General features: G+C 38.5%; 1 protein-coding gene across 1 annotated transcript in view; it reads left to right on the top strand.

Annotated features, from left to right (window-relative positions):
- The window catches only part of man1a2 (mannosidase, alpha, class 1A, member 2), a 181211-nt gene that overhangs the window by 98954 nt on the left and 61080 nt on the right, over window positions 1-21177 (top strand). Inside the window, 1 exon segment of the mRNA XM_055015102.1 lies at window positions 14434-14514. Coding sequence (XP_054871077.1) covers window positions 14434-14514 — 81 coding nt within the window.

The raw sequence follows: 21177 nt of genomic DNA, 5'->3' as shown, positions 1-21177 counted from the left end.
ACCCCTCAACGCCGATCATTTTTGGATATTTCTTCACCCTAACCCTTTTTGTGGTGATTTTACACTTCTTTGTGAGGATTTTGAATTTCTCTGCTGATCTTTTGTGTTTCTCTTGGGCTGGACACCTGCACGGACGTCTTGTAAAAGGCGACGGAGGCGTTGACCAGCTTCAGTTGATGGTCCAGATTTTCTTTAAATTATAAAAACCAGTCTGTTAATGATGCTCAATGTGGCTTTTAACGAACCATCCAGCTCCGATGGTCCACAGATAACACACACAAGAGATTCTAACTCCAGTTTTTGTTTTGTTTTTACCTGCCGAGGGTCTGTTTGTATTCATAGCCATCATCCCTCATCTTTCTGTTTGTCCTTTTCGCTCCGGTTTCATTTCCCTTCCTCTCCTCTCACCTCTTTCCGTTAACTGTCTCTGGTTTCCGTCTCACTTGTCCATCAGCTCTGCTCATTTATTTCCCTGTTTCAGTCCTCCTCTGCCATCTCCAGCTTTCTTTTCCTCCCTTTCACCTGCCAATCACCTTCCCTCCTGTTATTTCTTCTGCTCAGCTTCCTGCACACTCTCACCACCTCCATCTTCACTTCTTTATTCGCATTTTCACCTCCACTCTATTTGGTTTTTCTTCCTCTCTGTTTTCTTTTATGACCTCTGCACTTTTACTGTCTTTAATCTCATCTCTTTTACTACTTTTAACAGTCAGAATTTTATCTTTCCACCATTTGTCAGCTGCTTTGAATATCTCTGAAACTCTGTCCGCCTTTGTAGTTAATTTTTCTATGTTGCTTTCATTTTTTCTTCCATAATTTTTAGTCCCTTTTCCTTCTCTCCACCTTTTATTCCTTCACTTTACATCCCTCTCCACCCCTCACTTATTTTCCGTCCAATTTTCTGTTTTTTTTGCTAAAATCTCTCGCATTGGTTTCCTATTTTTTAGAATCAACCATTGTGTTTTTAAATTTTTAAATTTTAATTTAAATTTGTATTTATTCATTTAAAATCTAATTAATTGATTAGTTACATTTTAATAATTAATTTATTTAGCTTACTAACTAACTTGCTTTTAGGGCCAATGCCGACTAGTTGGTCATAGAAAAAGATTGAAAACCGGTATTTGAAGCCGATACAGATTAAATGTAATGTTTTAATAGCATGTGACAGTAGAGAACCTGTCATTCATAACTAGACTTCTTCATTAATGAAGGTGACTATAACTGAATCTGTAAAATGGAAACAGGATTGATTAAATCAGGACGTTCTTCTCTGTTTATGGGGTATCGACTGACCACAATGTTTACAAAATGACTTGAAATTCTCTAAGATGACTCGAAACTTTTCCAAAGTGACGTAAAATCTGACAAAGATGACTCAACAATTTTCTGAAATGACTAAGAACATTTCCAAAATGATTCAAAATTCTCCATAATGATGAAAAGTCTTTCCAAAATGACTCAAAAAATCTTCAGAATGGCTAAAAGCATCTTTCAAAATTACATAAAATTTGACATAAATGACACAAAATGTTCCCAACGTGACTCAAAATTCTCCAACTATAATAAAATAGAAACAGGAGTGCTTGTATTAGGACGCTGTCCGCTGTTTATGTGGGATCAGCTGAAAAAAATGTTTCTAAAAATTACTTAAAATCAGACAAAATGACTCAAAAATTTTCCAAAGCGACTCCGATTTTTTTCCAAATGGTTACAGAATTGTCCAAAATGACTGAAAACATTTCCAAAGTGATTAAAAATTGTCCATATTGAATAAAAACTTTTCCAAAATGACTCAAAAAAATTGACTTTTTTTTCTTTTAAAAATGGTCCAAAATGACCAAAATTTGACAAAAATGACTCTGAGCGTTTCCAAAGTGACTCTGAATTCTCCAAATGCGATAAAATAGAAATGGGATTATCTCCTCTTATTATGTGGAATCGACGGACAATGATGCTTCTACAATGGCTTACAATTAGACAAAATGACTGAAATTCTCTAAAATGACTCAAAACTTTTCCAGAGTGATTCAAAATTCTGCAAAATGATTAAAAAACTTTTCCAATGTGACTCAAAATTCTCCAAATTGTGTAAAATAGAAACAGGAGTGATTAAATTGTCTCCTCTGTTTATGTGGGATCAGTGACTTTGATCAGTTTGTCTCTTGCTGTTCTTCTCTATTTTCTTAATCTTTCACTGTTTTATCCCTTCTATTGTCCACTAAGGTTCAGATCTTAAATCTTTATTTCCTGGTTTGTGTTTCTTGATCAGAGACATTTCTGAGACCACAGAGTGACGACAGACAGAGAAGATGCTGATCAGACCTGAAGTAGAACATTTAATTTATCTATAATTAATAAATTAACAACAACACAGATATTTGGAAAAAAATGCCAAATATCGGCCGTGATAATCGGTCAGGCTTCTATTTATTCATCCTTCAACCTGTCACAGCTTCTGTCCTTTGTTCTGCTTCTCATCTCTCTCCTTTATCCCCTTTTGTCCTCATCATTGTCACCTAAATTTATCTTCAAATGATCGTCCTGTCACGGCCGTCACTTCGCTCCCCTCCTCTTTTCTTTCCGCTGACGCCCGGCGCTTGTTAGCCGCCTTGCCGAGGCGATCAGAGGGCAGCTAGCAGGTAGCGAGGAGGGGATCTAACAGCCTGACACTCGGAGGGCTAATTAACCTCCGGATCGCTGTGGTCGGGAACCGGAAAGAGGAAAAAAGAGGAGAAAGGCTTAGATTGAAGGGGAGAAAGTGTAGAAATTAAGCAGGAAGAAGCTTCAGGGATAGAAAGAAGGATAAAAGAAGGAGGAAGAAGCATTCTGGTGGAGATTAGATAGACTGAGGCTGGAAAACTGAAACAAAGAAAGAAAATTTTGGACAATATGTTTAGACTTGAAGGTGAAAAAAAGGCGTATTTTAGTTCCTACATTTTTAATTTGTTTGTACAGTTGTTCTGGTTGCTTGCAGTATGTACAGAATCTGAGGCAACCTATTTATTACATCTTTTTGATGGAAATTTTAAGCTTAAATTTGGCTAATTTTCCTGATTCGCCTGCACTTTATTCACATATTTTACTACTTACATTCAAACACAGCCTGCAGTTCATCCTAGTAGCTGCTGAATATTTTTGTCGAGTGACTTTTGGTCACACATAGCTAGTATTGCTAGTATTTACAGAATCTGATGCAAACTGTTTATTTTGGATGAATATTTAAAAGAATTGTCTGGAGTTGAGTCATTTTGATGGAAATTTTGGGCTTAGATTTGGTTAATTTTTACAGATTAGACTGCATGCCCTCCACAAATTTTCGGACCTGCATTTTTGATTTGTTTTTACAATCATGTCTATTTTTCACAGTACTCCGAACAGCCTTTATATACATTTTATTTTGCCCTCAATGTCTAATTTGTTCACATATTTACTACTTGTAAACACTGCCTGCAGTTCATCCTAATAGCCCATGAAATGACTTCTGGTTGCTTCTCAGCTGCACTGTATTTACAGAATCTGATGCAAACTGTTTACAGGGGGTCCTCGACTTATGTCAGAGTTTCGTTCCTATGACCCGACGTAAATCGATTTTCGCCATAAGTTTGAACTCCGGCGAAAATGTTAAGTGCATCATGATATTGGTCAGTTCTTCGGAAAAAGTCATGAATAATTGCCTTTGAAATCCAGATTTAGAAAAACAACAATCTTTTCCTGATGCTCAACATGATTTTACAAACACAGCCTGCAGTTCATCCTAGTTTATAGTTGCACTGAAGAGCGCAGTAGTTTTATCATTTTCCAAAATCTGATGCAAACTGTTTATTTTGGGCAATTTTTAAGTGAATCATGTTGAATCGAGTCATTTTGATGGAAATTTTAAGCTAATTTTTCCAGGTCTGACTGCTGCGTAATTAAATGGTGGATTTTGTTGCCTTTGAGACACTTTTTTTTTTTTTTTTAAATTAACAAAGAAAACAGTGTTTCAGTGATGCTCAGCATGATTTTTAACAAGCCATACAGCTCTGTTGGTCCACAGAAAATATACAGAAGAGATTTAAAACCCTGATTTTCCAAGGCAGCTGGAAATCAGAGGGAGGAGGGAAGATTAGCAGAGACAAAATGAACACAATAGGAAATAAGTGGTGGCGAAGGTAGAAAATAAATAAACAGGAAAGAAGACGACTGTAGAGGCAGACTGTACATATTCTCAGCCAATTTTTGGAAACAAAATTGTTATTAAATGAGATTTTTTCCGTCAATAAGACAAATGCTCTTAGATAAATGCATAGAGGAGAAGCTAATGTGTTAGCAGCACAATAAAAAAATCTCATTGCTCATTGATTTCTCCTGTTTTTAAAGTTTCTAGCTCTAATTAAAGCTGTAATGTTGGTGTTTTTTGATGATGCAGTTCAGAGGGTAGTTCTAATCCTTTTAGTGGAAATTTGTTCCTTGAAAAATCTGATTGGTTACCAGCTGCTCCAGCTAAGTCTGCAGATAAAACCAGTAAAATACTTTCAAAGCTGAAGAATTTGTGGAAATTTATCTGCGATGCTCATTGGAGATTGAAGTTTCATATCTCTGTTCAGATTTGGTTTGAGGTTTGAGTCAGAGAATGCGGAGGGTGATATTTGACCCGAAGATTTTTTTTTCTTCTGACTGAGAAGCCTAAAAAAGTTTGAAAAACTCCCTTAAATGTCAAACATATCAGACTGCTACAGCTTTACTGAATTTATTAGCAAGTATGGATCCTCTGGAGTGGAAGCTGGTTGAGCGGAAAATGAAACGAGACAAAGTTCAGGAGATGGAGCAAAAAGAAAAGCAGGGATGGGAAAAGAAGGACAGATAGATAGATAGATAGATAGATAGATAGATAGATAGATAGATAGATAGATAGATAGATAGATAGATAGATAGATAGATAGATAGATATACTATAGATAGATAGATAGATAGATAGATAGATAGATAGATAGATAGATAGATAGATAGATAGATAGATAGATAGATAGATAGATAGATATACTATAGATAGATAGATAGATAGATAGATAGATAGATAGATAGATAGATATAATAGATAGATAGATAGATAGATAGATAGATAGATAGATAGATAGATAGATAGATAGATAGATAGATAGATAGATAGATAGATAGATAGATAACATGCAGTGTAGAAAATCTATAATGTAAATAATAATAATTTTCTGTACTGGAATCATTGAAACACATGAATCGTTGTCACATTATACTATCCTGCATTTTGATTCCTTTATAGATTTTTTTAAAGGTCTACTGGAAATATGACAAAGTGCCGGATCATAAATATCCAAACAGAAATGTTAATATTTGGTTAGACATCTCTTTTTTCGTCATTTCGGTTCTTCTGGTTTCAACCTTCTGGTTTTTCTTTGACTCCTCTGGACAGAATTGGTTCAGTTCAACTAAACTTGTCATCTTTCTGACTCAGACTTGTTTCTTCATCAGTCCACAGGTTCTTGATGGGTTTAAGTCAGGACTTTGGGGAGACCAGTTTAGAACCTTCATTCCAGCCTGATGGAACCATTTCTTTACCACGTCTGATGTGTGTTTGGACTCATTTTGTTGAAACATCCAACTGTGTCCAAGGTCAACCTTCTGCTGATGGTTTTAGGTTTTCTTGAACAACGTGGAGGTGATCCTCCTTCTTCATTATTCCATTTACTTTGTGTAAAGCTCCAGTTCCACAGAGCGTGATACTGCCACCACCATGCTTGATGGTAGGTTTGGTGTTCTTGGGGTTCTCTCCGTTTTCTATGAAAATGCACGATTGTTTTTAGTGAAGATGAATGTGTTTGAATCATTCCATCATAGAAAATTAAGAGCTGCAGGAGTCATTGGAAGCTCAAGATTGTAAACATGGTCTTAACGAGTATATGGAAGCTTTTGATCACAACTGTATGTATAAACGTGTGGAACAGTCTCAGGATAGAACATGTTCTGAAAACATTTCTACTTGTGCATAACACAACTGTCAAAATACAACGAATGAGAAGATAGGTTAGAGTAATGCAATGCAGATTGGAAATTAGCACGCTTACCAAGACTAATCAATAGAGTGCCAAATATCAGCCATGATAATCTGTCTGTCTCTAATAATAACATCTGGATTCATCAAGCAAAAGTGTTTTTCTTATTGTTGGGGCAGCCAGTGTGAAAAAAAACTTCCCTTAGCAACAAACAACATGAGTTTTGTGCCTTTTGGAAAATGTGGGGAATTCCAAAATATAAAACAAATGCAAGAACAGGAGTGTGAGACAATGAAGGGAAATATGTTTGGACTGAGCAGTGAGGAGGAGGGGAGTGTAGAGGGGAGATTAGAGGGAGGAGAGGGGATGAAGCCTCTGTTAATAAGTGAGAGGAGGAGGGAGGAGTGTCGCTCTGTTTTCATAAATGTCTTGATTTGATGCTCTTATACCTGCATGCATTAGCCGGAGGATTCGGGCATTAGCTCGCAGCTACTGTAGCAATCCTGAAAGGTTAAGCTAGCTTAGGCTAAATCTTAGCAATACTGCCATGGCATTACTCTGGCTTTTCACTCAGGGAGACTTCTCACAAAACAGGTAATTCCCCCCCAACTCGAGGAAAGCAGTATTTTTCCAGCCTGCAGGCACCCGGCAGCGTAATTGGCAGCAAAAGCGTTATTAAGCTCGGCCCTTGTGAATATCAAAGATTTGTTCGGCCTCTTCTAGTCGCTTCTCTGAGGCTGGAATAAAGCCATAGTCTGGATTTTCCATTTAGGAGATTAAAGACATCACTCTTCGTCGAGTTTAATCACTCTTCTGTGCATATACGAGTTCCTCGACATTACATCGAGTGCTTCCCTGATAGAGAGCTGTGGTCCTTATAGTGAGGATGTTTCTACCCTTTGTGCAGTCATCAGTTCTTACTTGATTAGAAACGACTTCTAATTGGGGTTGAGTTAACCCTCCGATTCCCAGGCAGTTCGGGGACGTTTTTATTTGCTAAAGTCCCATTTTTACTCACTGTGGACTTGTTTTTCACTGTGGTATAAAGTCCTGGAAATGGCACGACTGTGGTTAGAAGTAGAGACCACTCCATAAGAGATGCTTTGCAAACTTTAACAAAGTTATAATAAAATCTGAAAAAAAATGATTTAACTGGAATTAACATATTTCATGTTGGTTGGTTGGTTGGTTGGTTGGTTGGTCGGTCGGTTGGTTGGTTGCTATGTTGGTTGGTATGTTGGTTGGTTGGTGGGATGGTTGCTAGGTTAGTATGTTGGTTGGTAGGTAGGTTGATTGGTTAGTAGGTTGTTGGTTGGTATGTTGGTTGGTTGATTGGTTGGTAGGTTACTACGTTGACTGGTAGGTTGCTATGTTGGTTGCTATGTTGGTTGGTTGGTTGGTTGTTGGTTGGTTTTACAGTTTTTCCAGCCTGTATGAGCTCTCTGACATCATTTTAGTGATGGTTTCCTGTTCCTGGACACATTTGTGATTGGCCTCCTAGGTAACTTTACCACTGTAGATGGGAAAGTAATGAGACATTTCAGGCTAATATCTTCGTTGTGATCCTACTCTGCAAGTAATTTCTGACAGAAATAGTTAACATTTATCATTAACATCTCTCACATGATGTCTTTTGCCATCTTGTGGCACTGGTTTGCATCATTTCAAGGCAGAAAAAGCGTGTTGGTAAAAAAAAAAAATACAACTCAGTATAAATCAAAATTTTGCCACGGTTATGGATAGGTTTGGGCTTAACGGTACAATATAATGGCAAAATTCTGTAGGAGGATAGTAGTTCTCATTTTTGTGTAATGAGTGACCTAAATTATTGATCTGTCAATTTTCCAGCTAGTCAAGTAGCCATTTCTGCTGTAAAATACCCAAGTGGGAATTATAGACACCGCCAGTAGTCATGTTTCGATGCAAATTTGAGTGTAAATGCAAGACCTAATGTTATTTCAATTTGCCTCACATCGGTGTCTGTTTGGCGTTTTCGTTCGGTGTCAAATATTCACTGATGAAAATCAGTTTTACCCCACCTCATATGCTTTTTACCAAATGTATGGACATTTTTTTTACCGCACATCTAACACCCCTCGCTGCACCGCCTCTCGACTCAGCCGCCCATCTGCCAGCGCCCTCACCGGCTCCAGCTTCACCGCTAATGAATGATTAAATAGCTGCCAGGTCAGGTCGAGCCAAGCAGTGAGTCATTGTTGGACTCTCCGGTGTCCCGGTTGGGCCTCCGCACTGCAGCTCCCATGATGGATGTGTCGGCACGAGGTGTGCATCCACCGCTAGCACCGACGGATCCTCCAAATTAATAGACTCTGTTTACTAATAATCCTGGTTAAAGTGAAGATTGGATCCGACAGCAGAGATGGAGACGTAAATTAACGCAGGCTGTCAACAGCAAAGGTTGATTCTCTGGATTCAATTCAACAGGCAAACTCTTTATTGTTTAAAAAAAGGAAAGCTATAAAAATTTAATTGGAATCAAGATATTTAACGTTTTCCAGTTGCCTACAGGTGTTGTCAGTTCTGGAGCTAGATGGATAGAGAGAAAGATAGATAGTCATTGATAGAGACAGAGAACAACAGATTGAGATAGACAGAGAAAAATAGAGGTAGATATAGAGAAAGAGATATACAAATAGAGGTGGGTAGATAGAGATATATAGATAGAGTTTTAGAGATGAATATAAATTATAGAAATAATTGGATATAGAGATATAATAGTGTAACATGCAGTTAATGTGCAAATCATGATAGATATATAGATAGACTATAGATATCAATAGATAGACTATAGATAGATATCGATAGACAGATATCCATAGATAGATATTGATAGATAGGTATAGAGATAGATAGGCAGAGATAGAGGTAGATCGAAATAGAGATTTTTAGAGATATAGATACAGATAGAGAGATAGATCGGGGTAGATGGATATAGAAATAGAGATAAATAGAGACATACATATAGATATAGATGGATAGAGAAATAAAGATAGATCGATAGAGATGGATAGATATAGTAATGTACAAAAATCCATGCATTTATTGTGCAAATTGTGCTGGTCGAATAAGTAAGATACTAAAATTGCTGGTATTTACAATAAAGGTGCAAAATTGCTGGTATTAGGATAAAAAATAATATTAAAATAGTGATTATAATTAATAATAAAGAATGGCGATCAGTGGTGAACTCTGGGCAGATGTTTCATTGTGCTGAATGTATCCTCCAACACCTTGCTATCAGCTTGCTCCTCTCTATATCATTGTTGAGCCGTGCTGAATGTGTTTTATTGATCAAATATGTTTTATTTTACTGTCAGTCTCTGATTTGTTTTTATGCCGAGAATTTCATACAGACGATTTTTTTCATTATTTATTGCAAACCTCAGCACTTAAACGCTTCATGTGCTGCTGTGTTTTTTCAAACGGGAGGAAATGTTTTATTTTTCATGTCACTTCTGAGCTTTCATGGCCCTCCGTGGTGATAGCTGTCATGTCTGGAATGATTAGAAGCTTCCTCTCCCATCTTTTCCCCTCGTAGCCTTTTCGCTGAAGGTGAAAGACATTTGACAGGGACTTCCGCTGCTCAGTTTTCTCTTCACTCTTGTCACCTGGAGATGACAAGACGTCGAACAATCTCATATTTTATCTGAGTTGCCCAGATGACATGTTTTTCAGTTCTTCCTCTTCAGATTGAGGGGCTATCACAGCGTTTTTTTTCATGCTTTCCTGATAGTTTTGAGCCACATGTGGATGTACACCACATGCTGTAAGGGAAACAAAAATAAATAATGCTGCTCTATATACACGCACACACACATATATATATATATATATATACACACACATATATATACATATATATATATATATATATATATATATATATATATATATATATATATATATATATATATATATATATATATATATATATGCTTATTCTACTACGGCAATCCAGAAGAATTTTTTTTACTCACTGTGGACTCATTTTTCACTGCAGTATAAAGTCCTGGAAGCAGCACGAGTGTGGTTAGAAGTAGAGATGACTTCATAAGAGATATTATGCAAACTTTAACAAAGTTAAGAAAATCGGGTAGATTGATAGGTCACTATGTTGGCTGATAGATTGGTTGCTATGTTGGTTGGTTGATAGGTCGCTATGTTGGTTGGTTGGTTGATAGATAGGTTGCTATGTTGGTTGGTTGGTTGATAGATAGGTTGCTATGTTGGTTGGTAGGTTGCTATGTTGATTGGTTGGTAGGCTGGATGGTTCGTTGGTTGCCAGGTTATTATGTTGGTTGGTAGGTTGCTATGTTGGTTGGTTGGTAGGTTGATTGGTTGGTTGGTTGGTTGCTTGCTATGTTGGTTGGTTGATTGGTTGGTAGGTTACTACGTTGACTGGTAGGTTGGTTGGTTGGTAGGTATGTTGGTTGGTAGGTAGGTTGGTTGGTTGGTAGTTTGCTATGTTGATTGGTAGGTTGCTATGTTGGTTGGTTGGTAGGTTGGTTGGTTGGTTGGTTGGTTGATATGTTGGTTGGTTTTACAGTTTTTCCAGCCTGTATGAGCTCTCTGACATCATTTTAGTGATGGTTTCCTGTTCCTGGACACATTTGTGATTGGCCTCCTAGGTAACTTTACCACTGTCGATGGGAAAGTAATGAGACATTTCAGGCTAATATCTTCGTTGTGATCCTACTCTGCAAGTAATTTCTGACAGAAATAGTTAACATTTATCATTAACATCTCTAACATGACGTCTTTTGCCATCTTGTGGCACTGGTTTGCATCATTTCAAGGCAGAAAATGCGTGTTGGTAAAAAAAAAAAAAAAACAGTACAAATCAAAATTTTGCCACGGTTATGGATAGGTTTGGGCTTAACGGTACAATATGATGGCAAAATTCTGTAGGAGGATAGTAGTTCTCATTTTTGTGTAATGAGTGACCTAAATTATTGATCTGTCAATTTTCCAGCTAGTCAAGTAGCCATTTCTGCTGTAAAATACCCAAGTGGGAATTATAGACACCGCCAATAGTCATGTTGGTTGGTAGGCTGGATGTTATGTTGGTTGGTAGGTTGCTATGTTGGTTGGTTGATAGGTTGCTATGTTGGTTGGTTGGTAGGTTGCTATGTTGGTTGGTTGGTAGGTTGCTATGTTGGTTGGTTGGTAGGTTGCTATGTTGGTTGGTTGGTAGGTTGCTATGTTGGTTGGTTGGTAGGTTGCTATGTTGGTTGGTTGGTAGGTTGCTATGTTGGTTGGTTGGTAGGTTACTATGTTGGTTGGTTGGTAGGTTGCTATGTTGGTTGGTTGGTAGGTTGCTATGTTGGGTGGTTGGTAGGTTGCTATTTTGGTTGGTTGGTAGGTTGCTATGTTGGTTGGTTGGTAGGTTGCTATGTTGGTTGGTTGGTAGGTTGCTATGTTGGTTGGTTGGTAGGTTGCTATGTTGGTTGGTTGGTTGGTAGGTTGCTATGTTGGTTGGTTGGTAGGTTGCTATGTTGGTTGGTTGGTAGGTTGCTATGTTGGTTGGTTGGTAGGTTGCTATGTTGGTTGGTTGGTAGGTTGCTATGTTGGTTGGTTGGTAGGTTGCTATTTTGGTTGGTTGGTAGGTTGCTATGTTGGGTGGTTGGTAGGTTGCTATGTTGGTTGGTTGGTAGGTTGCTATGTTGGTTGGTTGGTAGGTTGCTATGTTGGTTGGTTGGTAGGTTGCTATGTTGGGTGGTTGGTAGGTTGCTATGTTGGTTGGTTGGTAGGCTGGATGGTTTGTTGGTTAGTAGGTTGATTGATTGATTATACATCATCTTGTGGAAACTCAAGGTGTCCAGTAGCTCACATGTTACTTTTTTTTATGCTTTCCTGATAATTTCAAGCTACACATGGATGTAAACCACATGCTGGGAGGAAAGCAAAACGAAAGAATGCTGCAATAGATATATATATAAACATGCACTTATTCTACAGAGGGAATCCAAAAGAAAGATTACTGCTGCATAAAGATATTTGCAGAGTGTCGGCCTCCTGTGGACCTTCATTTGTTCCTGTAAAGGGATTTGTTACATAACACGCCGTATACTTTGTGTAAGTGAGCAGATGCTAAATGAAGTGCATGCAGAGGACACAGAAACAGGTGATTTCAGCTTTAATCTTTACATTTCTGCTGACGTGATTGTACACAATTTGCAAATATGAGACTCAAAATTGAGTCAATCAAAACATTCCCATGACCCCATTAGGAGCAAGTTTGACAACAGTGACGGGATCCAATTTAAAATAAACACGGATTATCTTTGGCAGGAAGCTACACAAAGCAGAAAATAGCTGTTGGGATGGGTTGACAGGTTTTCTTCTCATACCCACGTGGTGGATATTAATAGAGAAAGCAGAGGTTGGAGTTTGTCTTTAAGAGCCGGTTCACGATAGAAGATCTGAGGACTTCTTATTGTGTAGCTTCACGACAAAATCACTTATTCAGGTCAAAACTTAAACTCTTGCTCGGCTTTTTGTGCATCAGCCGCCGTATTTCCTGTCTGTGTTCACTGCAGGCACTTTAAAATGGGGGTTGTTTTATAGCCCCGCTGCTCATCGGGGGTCTGAGCTCCTAAACTACGCTTGTAAACGGCTAACAAGTGAGGCCGACTGACAGACGGTCGGCTTAGATAGATGGATGCTGCAGCCTCGGGCTTTACAAGAGCTTCCCACCCTTCATCAAGCTCAGCACAAGATCCTGGAAGTGCTGCATCCACCAGCACCAACTAAATATATGTGGGGTTCCCACGGCTTTGAGTTTTAGTTGAATACCCCTGTACTATAGTATATATGAATAGAATCCAATTACTCGATTAATCGTCAGAATAATTGATAGAATAATCGGTTACTAAAATAATCGATAGCTGCAGCCCTATGCCAGTTCATGCAGATGAAAAGAAAGCAGTTCTTTTTGTTTCAGGTTCCGATCCAAACCTGTTAGGACCCAGAAATCTAACCTGATGCCAACATCTCACAGATCAGAAGATAGAGCGGTTGATGTTCAAAGCATTTCTACAACTTAGACTTAATACTGCAGCTCTCTGTAGATAAGGAGGGCGTTCTGGTGGGAAATGTGGGTGGAGGCATGTCAAGAAGTCTCGATGTTTCCTGTGCGAGCTTCCCAGCAGTAATATCTACAATTTATGGGAGTCCTTTGCATCGATGGAAAGGGCAGGAAGCAGGCACAGCAGCTTGAATGAATTAGAAGTCTACTAAGTATTAAAAGCAGACCTCATCAGGTCACTCCACAACACCAAAGCATCTTTAAACTCTTCAACATGTTAAAGACACACAAACGTCCTCTCTTGTGCCGATAAACTCCTCGTCTTTTGCATGTTTTCATTTCTAATGTGGAAACATCAGAGTAAGGTCACATTGTAATTTGCGAGCAGCGTTTAATTGTTGTTTCGGGATGAGTAATCTTTCTGCTTCGGAGTTTGTCGTGTCGTCAAGGATACTGTCACTCACCGAGAGAAATTTCACGTGAATGACTTAACGTGATCGTATGAAGAGTTTTGTTTGCTCACTGACGCTAGAGAAGGCTGCTGTGGTTTGTGGGACAGATGGAAGACTTGCAGTAGGGGTGCAAAAAGTGGGAAAAATAAGGTTTTCTTGAGATGTAGCCCCAATTATTCCCAACAAGGATACTGCTCTTTCTCCTTCAGCTTTACAGCAATCACCATGGCGACGATTTCAACCTTAATTATCACAACTTTATCCAGACATATAAGGCTTGCGGTGCCTTTAGTTTAATATTTTTTCATTTTTCTGAGCTCTTATGTCTTCTACATTTTGTTCGGTTCCACGTTTTTGTGTTGGCAGGTCAAAGAGTTGCTTGTCAGCATTCGTGACTCCAAATTATTTCACCTGGAGGTGCTTTTCCCGTTTAGATTTTACTGTCTGATCCAGAATTTGTTTAGGAATGCAAATGACTTTGTAATTGGAGTTTCAAAGCGAGACCTGCTTTGTATTTTCAGCTGTTACGAGTTTGTATCCGCTTTAAAGGGAAGTGTTGTGGTCCGCTCTAGTGCTTTGTTTTTTGCGCCAAAGTCAGAAATGTGCCGTTTAGTCATAAGTATTTTAAAATATATGGCACTGAGTGGAACAACATCATCTCTGGTTCTTCTCCCTGAAAGCAGCCATGGTGTAACTGGTTTTGTTTTTAGCTTTGTTTGTCTGTGGTCCACAAAAGCAGTTTTTCAGTGTCTTTGGCAGGTGTTTATACCGTATATCATGTATGTTAATGTGTTTTGCTAACACTATATAGCGTGACAAACATGCAAGATGTCAAGAAGTCCTCAATGAGACTATATTTATAGAACAAATAAATGAAATAAATGTAAATGATGTTTTTTTTTGTACTCTCTTGTTCTCCCAGAATGCCGAGGTGTCAGTGTTTGAGGTCAACATCCGGTTTATAGGAGGACTGCTGGCCGCCTACTACCTCTCTGGCCAAGAAGTGAGTACTTTCCTCGTATGTTTATGTTTCTGTGAGGCTGCAGGTGAGATTTGCATTACTTGCATTTGACAGAAACGAACGCCAGTGTTTTGTTTTAAGGATCGCAGAGATGGCAGGAAGTAGAGGGACCGGCTGGTGTTTTATTTGAAATCCATCCTCTCCTCTGCTGCCATTAAGGCCAGCAGGCAGATTTTGTTTCTTGGTTAGGGCGCTAGTGAAAGTTAAATCCAACCATCCATCTCGCTCTCTCCGTCCATCCCATCGACTCCAGCTTTCATGCCCGGCCGAGCAGCGCTCCCTCCATAATGGAAGCAAATACATCAAATATGTGCTCGGTACAGCCTCCACAACCGTCTAGTATGATTTTATTTTGGTCTTCGTGGTGGCCAACACTCGCTGATTTACAGTATCGCCTCTTTGAAACTCGATCCGCTTCCCCTGCTGTGTTTGTTCTCAAACCACAGCTGTCAGAAATGCCCTGTAGTGAACCCTGGAAGCACTGAAACCACACAGTGTTGTGAACGGCTAGTGCAGAAAGTAAACGGCAACATCAGGTAAAGATGTGACGGCCAGCATCAGCCAAGTCATTTTACAATGATTGGGGCAACTTTTTTAGCAGGAATTCTTTTAAATGAATGCTGTGATTGTTGAAAAGCACTTTTGAAGGTGAGATTTCATTGAACTGTTGTCCTTCCACAGTAAACCCACGCTGACACTCTCCTTTTCCTGGATGTGAAACAAAATAAAGTGAAACAAACACCAAAAAAATTCAGAACAACCGAAGGGAAGCGAACGTTTGTCACACTATAAAATATTTAAATGATTTTCATGAAGGTTGTCGATGAAATATGCACATTGCCGTTCAAAAGTTTAGGGTCACTCAGACAATTCCATGTTTTCCATGAAAACTCACACTTTTATTCATGTGCTAACATAACTGCACAAGGGTTTTCTAATCATCAATGAGCCTTTCAACACCATTAGCTAACACAATGTAGCATTAGAACACAGGAGTGATGGTTGATGGAAATGTTCCTCTGTACCTCTATGGAGATATTCCATTAAAAATCAGCTGTTTCCAGCTACAATAGTCATTTACCACATTAACTATGTCTACACTGGATTTATCATTCATTTCATGTTATCTTCATTGAAAAAAATGCTTTTCTTTCAATAATAAGGACATTTATTAGTGACCCCAAACTTTTGAACGATAGTGTAAATTAAATATCATAAATATCATTTGAACGGTAGTGTATAATTAGATAACAACTTGACGGGTGTGACACATGGTCTTTATACTGTTATAGTTTGCAGTCTTTCTTCTGTTGCCAATTCTTTGCACAGTTTTACTGTAAAGAATTAGTTTAGTTGTTCAGTCACTGCAAATCTCCCCATTCGCATTGATTTCACTCTATAGAATTTTGGAGTATTTTCTTGCCGGTTGTGATTTGTTCAATAAAAAAATAATTAGAAATTGCAGACTTAACCCGTGTTTCCTAGGAAACAGAAATATCCTCACACTTTGAGTGAACAAGGTTGTGTGAAATAATTAAGACATGAGATTGGCACAAATTTCAACAGAAGCTAAACTAAACAAAAAACCCATATCACTGGATCCCTAAAGCAAAGGATGTGCCGTGAGTCTTTGGAAGTTGTAAACAGAGATTTTGCTTAATCACTCTGAATACCAACACAAGCTGAAGTGCCTCAGCAGCATAACTTAACACCACTCTTATTCCCCTCCCATCCCTTCACTCAGTTCCACCTCCTCCACCAAAATCAAACTCAGTCATTCATCAGAGCCCTCTGGAGTGATAATAGAAGCAGTGGGTGGTGGGAAGAGAGGGAGATGGAGTTCGGGAAGGCCGGGATATGCGACAGTGATGGAGGGAGCTGGGGAGAGGGTGGAGAAACCTGAGAGGACGGTGTTTGGAGGTGATTGTTACAAATAAAGAGATGGGAGTGGAGGGTGAGGATGATGAATGGCCGAGGGAGGGATAAAAGCAAGCGAGGCTCATTCTTCACTCTCAGCGGACGTGTCCTTGAGCAAGGCATTTAACCCTCCCAGCTGATCCAGTCGATCCAGCAGCAGAATCGATGGACGTCACTGGGTGAAGGATACTGTGGGATACCGCATGAACATGAAGCAGCACCCACTACCTTCATAGATACAGATTGTTTAAGTTTGGACTTGAGCGGAGGATGTTTTCAAACTTTATCGTCATCTATCGCAGACAGAGCAATCACAAAACTGAGTGAGTGATGCCAGGAAAAATAGAGCCACTCAGACACCTTGTGTTTCAAGGAGTGTGTTTGGACAAAAACTAATCTGGCCAGAGATTCAATTTACAATTTCGTTTAGCAGACACTTTTATCCAAAGCGACGTACATCTGAGAGTAGATATAAGGTAGATAGCCGGGTCAACATTAAGGACCTCACCCAAGGGTCCTCACTGAACAGCTGCGCCCTGACTGGGATTTGAACCATCGATCTCCCATGTTAAAGTACGTGGTGCTAGTCATTCGTTATTGATATATTAACTTTCTCACTCATTTTCTATTATTCACACAAATTAGGGATGGTAACAGTTAATCAATTAAGTGGCACTCATAATTTACCTGATTGAAAATATATTAACCGACAAGTAAGAAGACAAAGCCTCGTACTTTTAAAGGCTGTAGTGACCTGATGAGGGGGTTACACGGGCTAGTTTACATGGACTAGTTTTGTAGAAAGCATTGTGGGAGTTTAGCACGCAAAGGGCCACCATGACAACATCATCTGTGATGGTTAAGGACCTTGTGTTTCAAGTAGCGTTTGGACTAACTAATGCAACCAGAGGTTGATGTTGATATAACTTTTTTACTCATTTTTCAGTATTCATAGTTCAAATTAGGGATGGTAGCGGTTAATCGATTAATTGCCACTAATAATTTATCAGATTGAAAATTTATTAACTGACAAGGAAGAAAACAAAGTATTTTACTTTTAAATTCTGTAGCGACCGACAAGGTGACCGACTACTTTTGTTTTGTAGAGAGCATTGTGGGGGTTTATCAAGTAAATGGCCACCATGACAAAGTCTTCTGTGACAGTTAGTGGCCTTGTGTTAATGTTTAATGGATAAAAGTAATGCAGTTCCACATATTAGCTACTACTACTACTACCCTGAGACCAAGCTGTTAGATAATTAAGCATAACTAGAGCCATTGGAAAACTCCCAAATTAGCGTAGCACAGCGTAATACCTCTCTAATGCCTCTATAACCATATTGAACTGCATTATTTTTGTCTTTTTATATATAAAAAAATCTCTGCTGTTGGTACTCATGACTGTTTTTTAGTTTTCAGGTTTCATCTCTTTCTTCAGTGAATACATAAACATGCCTTTCATAATAAAGATTTGTTGTTTACACATTATAGAGTAACTTTTTTACTCCTTTTCCAATACTTACAGATCAAATTAGGGATTAGATCATTTAAATAAAAAATAAAAGTCAGAAATGGTATTGTAGGTGAATTTCTAAGTCCAAAAAGGCCATCATTAGGGCTAGTTTTGTGTTTGCCAGCAGAGAGCATTATAGAAGTTTGGCTAGTAAAGGGTCACCATGACAACGCCTTCTGTGATGGTTAATGACTTTGTGTTTGGATGTAGCCCAACGGCACATATATTAAAGCTGTTGCAGCAGCTTGTGTCGGATCTCAGAAATATATATAATTGGCATATGAAATTGTTGCCTCTGTAATCATTTCATCTCATCAATTTTGATTGAAAATGCTGCTGATTATCTGTGAAGAAAATAACTTAAAATTTACATCCCTAGTTTAAATCAAACCCAGGTTTCTGGTTGGTCTGAGTTGGTGCATGTGAATCTTTTCATGGCTTGTCCATTGAGGACAGCATAATTTTTAGTTTATTTACATGGCTTTGTTTTTTTTTTTTTTTTTGTTGGGTTTTATTATTTGGAAATTTGTAAATGAGACATGAAGAATATCAAGAATTTGATAAAATATTGCACTTTGAAGCTTATATTTGCTTATGCTTCCTGATGAAACCATACCCATGATGCATTCAAGGACTGCTGGAGTGTTGAAAATCCAACAATTCTCTCTGTTGTTACAGTTTCTGCCTCTGATAAAGTGTAATTTTGGCTATTTCTATGTTTATTTTTTTAAGTATAACATGCCTTTCAAACCTGACCACAGGTTTTTAGATTCACAAGATTGTTCAAGTCTCATGTTTAAATAGATCTTAGACTGGACGTGACAGATAGATGCTACAACTTAGAGGCAGCTGCTTGAAATGCTAGAAACTAATGAGCCACATTTTGTCGTGTTGGAGAGGCTTCCTGTCACATTTAGACTATTGAAATTTCTCCAGGAGTCACACATGCTGGCTGCTCTTTCCTCGGTTAGCCACCATCTGGAAATTTCACTGTTTGCTTCGTTACTCATCATGTCTCGTTAGTTTGGGAACACATTTTGAAACACGGAAGTAGCTTGGGTCTAAAGAAGAAACAGCGATAGCGATAAACGCCATCATAAACTCATAAAAACACGACAGAAAGCAGAAAACAGAGTGATGAAAAGCTGAACAGGGAGAAAAAGATGTAACCAGACGAAGCTAGAAGAGCCCAGAGAAACAGATTTGGAGATCAGCATTCAGGAGGAGGAGGTTTGGGTCTGGGAGAGTCGAAGCAGAGCAGCAGTGATGGATTGTGTTTACTCCTCTGTCTGTCCTCAGCTTTATTCCTTTCGACTCTCCTTCTGTTCCCACCTCTTCCTCTAACGTCCTCGCAACCTTCTTCTCTCTATTCACGCTTCTGTTTTGCTTTCCTCACCACCACCACCCGCTGATCTCCATTATCTCTTCCTCCACTCGTCTTCCTCTTCTCCATTCCTTCTGTTTTCTTTGCTCTACCTCGTGTTCCTGCTTTGTGATTTGTTCATCACGTCTTCCCCTACTTTGTTTTTCTCAATTGGTCTCATGTGTTTTGCAGTTTTTCTTTTTCTTTTCATCTTTTCTTTAAAAGTTTTCTTCTTTTTCCCTTGTCATCTCCTTACAGAGTCTCTTTTCTAGATTTCTTGAGACTTTTCCCCACATTTCTTCCATGTTTTTTGCTTCATGTCCTCCTCAGGTTTCTGACATTTGTCCTCCTTTTCCTTCTCCTCTTCCCTCCAAATTGCTGCATTAAGTGCTTTCCCCTGTTTTCCTCGACTTTTACTTCCTCTGCTTCTTCCTGGAGAACTTCTACCTTCACCACAGTTTGTCCTTTTCTCTTCTCTCCTTCTGACATTTCGGATTTTTTTGTTCTTTCGTCTGCCTATTTTCCATTTTAAAAAGAACGGGCTGATTTAATGTGCTGTTTCTGTGCTCATTAGTACCTTAAATAACCGGCAGGTAGATTAGACAACATGTTAGTTAGAGCTGGTTGGACATTTCTTAACAAATATGGACATCTGGTGCCCATATAAATGGTAAATCTAAATATTTTTGGCTTATGGAAAACATTTTAAGTGAAGGATTCTGTAAACTAAATGTCAGATTTGCATAGACTTGACCACCAGCAGTCAACACACAAAGACTTGACGATTTTGAAAAATCAATAACATGACTTACGATCTTCTGCATTGGCTGAGATACATTGTCCATCGATGTAGAAGAATGCTGTCCAAACAGATTTAAGGTGACATTAAATCTGACAGCTGTAGTTGGTAGCCATTCACATGAGTCTTTGTCATGGTGCCCCTTTACTAGCTAAACTCCCACAATGCTCTGTGCTCGCCAACACTTTATTGCCCACAGTCCAGCTAACGGAGATGTTGACTCAGTAATATGATGTTTTAATTAAAGTACAATACATTATTGAACTAAAATAAAAATAAGTCACAATAAAACTGGAACAGAAAAGTAAGAAGTAATACAGGCAGTGATACTGAAGTAATAATCTTACACATGATACAAAAACTGATAATGCACAATAAAGTAAAATATTCAAATTAAAGATGTGGCCATTAATATAGATGTACCCACAAACAAAATGACCTTGCATTTTAATCAATTTTTCCTCATATCATTTCTGAAGGAAGTCCTGATAAGTCCTCAGCAGTGGATTTGTAGTAGGATCACAATCACGTGATCGTCAGCAGGCAGCTGACGTAGTGTTCACTTGTTGTCATGGTTACAGTGACGCTGTGCCGCTATCTGGCAATGATACAGAAATCTTTAACAAATCCATGGATCTACACTATAAGCCACATCACTGCCAAAATCTAATCAACTGGTCCTTGTGTCATTTCTGACCTTCCCTGAAAATTTCATCCAAATCTGTTGGTCCGTTTTTGAGTAATGTTGCTAACAGACAGAATAACAGACAGACAAACGTACACCGATCATCCCATAACTCCACTGTGTTCCTTGGCGTAGTAATTAAGTATAAATATATAGATGAAAAAGTATAAATAAATTCAAGAACGTCAATAACATTTTCATAATACTCAGGGGTGCTATTGGTTGTGAGGATGTTTAGCCTAGCTTAGCATCAAAATGGAAATAATAATGTTAAATGAAACCCAGGTGGCATTTCTCATTAATGGCTCATAGTTTATTCAAAGAAGAAGAAGCTGTTTACTTTCCTGCAGACATTTAGACAGGAGCAA

This window comes from Amphiprion ocellaris, chromosome 11 (assembly GCF_022539595.1).
Source record: "Amphiprion ocellaris isolate individual 3 ecotype Okinawa chromosome 11, ASM2253959v1, whole genome shotgun sequence".
Lineage (NCBI taxonomy): Eukaryota > Metazoa > Chordata > Actinopteri > Pomacentridae > Amphiprion > Amphiprion ocellaris.
This window is presented reverse-complemented; position numbering and strand designations above follow the sequence as displayed.